General features: G+C 39.8%; 1 protein-coding gene across 3 annotated transcripts in view; it reads left to right on the forward strand.

The window, feature by feature from the left end:
* LDB2 (LIM domain binding 2) overlaps positions 1 to 5,691 on the forward strand; it is a gene marked incomplete at both ends in the record, with an annotated part of 217,268 nt that extends 211,577 nt beyond the window's left edge. For 2 of the 3 annotated variants that reach the window (XM_080344507.1, XM_080344508.1), the window contains one exon: positions 5,461 to 5,691. In XM_080344507.1, coding sequence (XP_080200633.1) covers positions 5,461 to 5,691 — 231 coding nt within the window. Of the gene's footprint in view, positions 1 to 2,633; positions 3,351 to 5,460 lie in introns of those variants that run through there. The other variant, XM_080344509.1, reaches the window with a different exon arrangement.
* Between the last annotated feature and the right edge of the window lie 309 nt (positions 5,692 to 6,000).

The raw sequence follows: 6,000 nt of genomic DNA on the forward strand, positions 1-6,000 counted from the left end.
ATGATTGCACTGCATAACTCATGTCTAGACTGGCCTATGGCTTTTCCAGTGATTCTTTTGACCTGAATTTCTGTAAGTGCTGTAGCAAGACACTGTTGTGTGTTGGAGGTAGAACCAAGTGTCACTAAAGTCTCTCCAATGGCACAAATACAATGGCCTTTTTCTCACCCGAAGTTTTCTTCTCTCAGGCTCTCATTGGTGCAGGCTCAATACTTGCACTGATTTCCACAGATGCACTGGCTTTTTTTAGTGCGTAAAGACAGTTGGCAGAACAGGGACCCAGAAACTGTAGTCCACTCAGCTGTCTTAGTCTCAGCAGATGCCAGGCTTTTGAACTCTTCTCAGATTTGTTAATGTTCTCCGTCATGTCTGATCTTTGGAAGAGACATTAACCCATTGTGCAGAATTTGGAATTACCGATTTCCTCTTTCCTCCAAAAAAGAGCAAAAATAGGCAAGACTCCTTCTGCAAGGTTCATAGAAAACCAACCTTTCTAATGGTAGCTTTCCTATGATTTTAAATAAATTCATTACCTCACTTAGGTGTGTCACTGCCTTATACTTACACAGTATTAATTTCCTCTGATATTTGAAGCTGTCTGCAGTGTTTTCCCAAGTCTTTGCTCAGTTTTCAAGCCTCTTTATAGGCTAAAATTGTGTTCCTTTGCATTTTTCATATTCTTCTCCTTCAAATAAAACTTTCTTGCAATCCCAGGCCTCTGTATGTAGAGCAGTGATTTGTACACTGTGATCCGTAGATTACAGGTATATGCAAGGTCATCAGAAGAGGTTCATACAGCCATATCACTTAAATATTATTTTCTGTTAAGTTTAATAAAAAATGTGCACATTGATCCATTTTCATCTATTTGCAACTGGAAATAAGACAACAATGCACAACTCTCAGAAACTCTAAGAACTGTTGCTCTAGGCTGCTCGCAGTCATAACCACAGAAATTAATAGGTGGATTTACTGATTTACTAATTTACTAATGGAGATCCTTTTGAGTGTAATACTGCAACCATGAACCTAGTGAAGTATCATTTTTGTTGGAAAGAATAAAGCATCACTACATGCCACTAAGTAAATCAAATATTCTTTGTTACATCCAGAGTCTTAATTAGAGCCTTATTGCACTCTTTAAGTTAGTTACCTCAATAATCTCTCTTTCTCTTTGTAGTTTTCTGTAAGCTCCTCAACAGCCAAATCCATAAGGAAGGGAGCAGTATGGTCTCTTATGTGTTTCAGAGACAGTGGGTAGTTTTAGGCTCGTTATGCAGTACCAGAGCTACAGTTCCAGAGCCAGAAGATTAGTGTCAGAAATGATCCTATGTCTCAGAACTGTGCAATTCAGAATCCAAGATTTAGCTGTAAGGAGAGTGAACAAATTGGTTTTCAGTTGTTGTGCTTTAGGAAGAATATTCCAAACAAGACGAGAATATCAAGTTAACAGAGAGGACTATGATAAGATGCAAAAGATAACCATTTTCTTCTAGAAAGTGTTTACTCTGAAACCTAATTAAAATGTCAGTTCTGTTTCTATAGATCATTTCAACACCAATGTCAGTCCAATGTTTTTGTCTTGGAGGCAGTGTGGGCAGCAAGGGGGCTCCCGCTCATTAATAATTTTTGTGTCAAGGAGATAAGAAGTCAATTATTAAAAGAAGGCAGGCAGGCAGGCAGGCGGGAAGGAAGGCAAGAAGGCAGGAAGGCAGGATGGCAGGAAAGAAGGAAGGCAGGAAGGAAGGAAGGCAGGCAGGCAGGAAGGAAGGAAGGAATGTAGGCGTAACCTTCCTTTGACTTAGCACAGACTTAGAGATATGCTCGCTGCTAAAACTAGTGCACTTTTCAGTCCTTGGAATATGAGGCTTGCTTGAACAATATACTTGATAGTTTCTGACATTTGTAGTTATCTCAGACTTGTGAAGCACTGTTCTACTTCTGGGGACTCTGACACCTGAGCTATGAACTAATCATCGTAACAAATTGAGCAAGGCTGCGCATTAACAGCACAGAGATGGCAGGCATAAGGATGGGGGATTTCACATAGCCCGCCACACATTCAAACCTCCAGACTCCAGTAAGAGATTATTTAGCCATCAGATGATCTTTAAAATCACAAGTTTAAAAGTTTAGTTATGTAACCAGGCATAGCAGAGATGAATTTTGAGGCTAGGTATAAAATGATGAACCTTGAGAAATGACCAGTCTGTTAAACAGAAGTGCTTGCATTTAAGTTGTGTATGAAGTGACCACTGTGTATAGTTTTTATGCATCAATTTAAGTTTGGATGGCAATTAGGGTTATTTCAGGATGAAAGGTATGATATACGTGAAAGCTGCTTTTGTGGTTATATTTTAAATAATACATTTCTATCACATAATGTAAAACATCCACTGCTTTATTTACAGTGCTTCACTGCAACCATATTTTACTATCGTGAGACATTCCTTGACCAAAAATGTTGTTTCTAATCACAGAGTAAATTAATAAGATTGAGTGACTACAGTCTAAATCTTTTTTAAACTAATCTAGTCAAATATGTGCTACCATAACTAGGCCATAGCAGTGTGTGCTGCCGTGCCAGAGACTAGGGTTTAATTCTTGGATTCTGCTTCTCACTCCATGAGCAGGAGCTAGGAGCACTCCAGAGCTGCAGCCTCAACCCTGGGAGGGATGGAGCCTTGTGTCATTCAACAGCAGTGACCCCCACTGGCCAATTTAAGGAGAAGCATTGAGGGGCTCTAAAAGGAGTCACTTCCAGTCCTCCTCAGAGGTTGGTGGTCATTGCACGGGATCTAGTGAGTGGAGGTTCAATGGGGTGCACTCGGTGGGGTCTTCAGCTTTCAGTCTGAGGAGCAGAATCCTCTCTGGGGAGGAACCAGCATGTGCGCTTCCTGAGACTCTATTTTTGCCTGACACAAGTGGCAGGATTGTCAAGAATATATATATTTTTTTATTTTTTATTTTTTTTTAAATGTCCTGTAACTAATGCTGTGATATCTATCTTTTAAATAGAATGAGGGATAACTCCACTAACCTCAATATAATTGTGGTTTAAATCCCAGAGAGAGAGACAGATACTCAATAGCACGGAGAGAAATGTAAGTGCAAACTGTCCTCTCAGTGGGTGTCATTATATTAAGGGAATAATATTTGCAAAGAATCCGAGAAATTAGAGATGGAAATACTTACAAGGTCATTGAGCATCTCCCGCTGATGCACGAATGTTTCCTACCACAGACTGAGGTTTTTCCCAGCCCAGTGTTAGGTGACCTGAGCAGCAAAGCTAGCACTGTTCCACTGGGGTCATTAATCCTCACTCTGCGGTTCTCAGTAACAGGGATATTGTCTTAGTAGTGGGGGTTATATTTTTGTTTACTAAATGCCATCTTAGTACCCTAGTTTACATCTCATCACATTGGCCTAAAATGATCCTCTTCCTTTTGCACTTGCAGCTGTTTAGTATATTTCCCCCTCCCAATCTTTGGTGGGTGAAACATATTTAATTATTTCCCGTGGCCTCCCCAGCCAGCTGTTCTAGCCCCACAGTTATTTTTTATGCACTTCTCTAAGTCTCATCCAAGTTGCCAACCTCTTGCTGGTATGGCAACAGGGAGAACTTGAGGTCCGCACTCCAGAGCATTGAAGTACGAGGAGCTGTTGCCACCTCGGTCTGTGACTCTGTATTTGAGCCGCTGTGGTCCTTGTGCCTGCCGTGTCACACCGCACTCTCAAACCCAACTCGCTGTCCTCTGCCAGGTCTCTCTTGTCATTCATGCTCTCGCAATACAACGGGGTCAGGTCTGGTTCAGCAGTGCACACTGTACATTGGCTGTTGTTTAGAGGGACTAAATAAATTAGGATAAACTTTTAGTTATAAATGCTTTTGTCTTTTAAACTTCTATGTTGCAAAGCTATGTGTGAGTTTTATTTAACCAAATATAGACAATGTAGAGAAGAAATCATGTAACAGTTTCCATTTATTAATAATTTTTTCCCATAGCACAGGCTGAAAATATTATATAAACATTCTTCTGTAGCATGTCAGCCTTTGCTGAGGGACATGGAGAAACAGTGTAAATACTTACAGGCAATAGTTTGTATTGTTTCATGGTGAAGGAAGTACATATCTGGTTAAAAAGAAACCTTACTGAATGCAAACATTTGTCTGCCCTTTGCTTTTTACAAATGTTTTTACATTCATAAGGAGGAACAGATCCTTTAAAATATGAATCTGTTACTTGCTAGGATTCTTGGACAGGCTTGTTAAATCAGCAGGTACAAAGCTAGACATCTGGAATCACTGCACTTTCACCAAACGCTAGCTGGTGCCCTGCCACCTGAGCTGCATGAAAAGATGCATCCCACACATTTCTGTAGCAGTGAGCACAGCAGCCTGATTCTCCGCTGAACAGAGAGAACAAGAGAGCTAGCTGGCTTTGCACCTTTGCTTTCCAATCTCAAGTTTGCACCTTTCTATCCCATGCTGGTTAGGTTTTTTGCAGCAAATGTGTGATGCACTGGAGTACAGTAGGCGGTTTACTTGTTTTCATGGAAGGACAATTTGTACTTAAAGCAGTGATTAGATGAATTCTTTCTTTCTTGCATGCTTCAGTTTTTGATGACTACTAGCTTCATCAGTGTAATTATAATTAGCACTCTTCATCTTCCTTTTACGGTACCAGCTGGACAGATTGGTCCTCTTACTGCACAGATTGGCGGCAGGGTTGCCTACATGGAGTTAGGTGACAGGCACCATGAAATAACAGATGGTAAATTCAGGGCTTGTTGGCAATCAGCAGGTTTTTGCTAATGACTTAATTAGCTATGCAAATTGTCAAATCAGTGTGAACATTGTTTTTATCGAAAACTTTACCTAAATTAATTACCATAATTAAGTAGCAGAATGTCAAGTATATTGAATGCGTAAAAGGGCTTGGCTGGCTATGGATAAGAGAGTTACTATCTTTATTAGAGTGCTGTGCTCCACATTTGAGAAGTCTGAGGATAAGAAATGTGGTTTCTTTTAAACTACTTTTAACATACACATATCGCTGAGTTGCAACTGAGATGTACCCTGGTGCCTTTCCAAATAAAATGGCTCAGGAAAGAATTACTGGATAAAGGCTAAATATTTCAAGCAGGAGTTTAAGGCTGCTTCGTAGCCTGCTTATTTGCTTAAGATCATGCACATTTTTCAGTCTACCTGCTTTTCACTTCTGGGCTTTCTGAGATCCAGAGCCATGAGCATGCGGCTAGAGAGATGTGTTACAGTTTTTCATTTAAATTAGAAATAAAATGTAAGCCTGTCTCCTGGTTCCTACTTTGCAGGAACTTTTAACTCTGTTGTTCAAAGATCACAAAGTTAAGAGATGCAAATTCTCTAACATAATTTTTTTAAGTTGATTTTTTCTCTCTCAAGGTTTCCATATAACAAATATTGGGTGCTGTTCACAGGATGTGATGGTGGTAGGAGAACCAACTCTGATGGGAGGCGAATTTGGGGATGAAGACGAAAGGCTTATCACTAGATTAGAGAATACACAGTATGATGCAGCAAATGGCATGGATGATGAAGAAGATTTCAACAATTCACCTGCACTGGGAAATAACAGCCCATGGAACAGCAAACCTCCTGCTAACCAGGAGACTAAATCTGAAAACCCCACACCACAAGCTTCCCAATAGGTTATTCGGCAGCAGTACCCCCTGCGACATATGTCACTGGGTTATTAATTACTGTTTCACAGAATTCTTCAAAATAAAATTTTTAAAAAAACAGCTTTCAACAGATACAGTATCGATTTCTAACCTAAAGTGATGTGATTTTTATTAATTAGGGAAAAACTCTTGTGTAAGCTTCCATATACATTTCTTGGAAGCATTCACATACAATATGATACTGGCACTGACCTCAATTAAAATAATTGAAAATTAAGGAGCATTTCATGGCAAATTTCTGACAATACATTTTATTGGAAGGGGTTGTTTTTTTGC

This window comes from Nesoenas mayeri (assembly GCF_963082525.1).
Source record: "Nesoenas mayeri genome assembly, chromosome: 4".
Classification (NCBI taxonomy): domain Eukaryota; kingdom Metazoa; phylum Chordata; class Aves; order Columbiformes; family Columbidae; genus Nesoenas; species Nesoenas mayeri.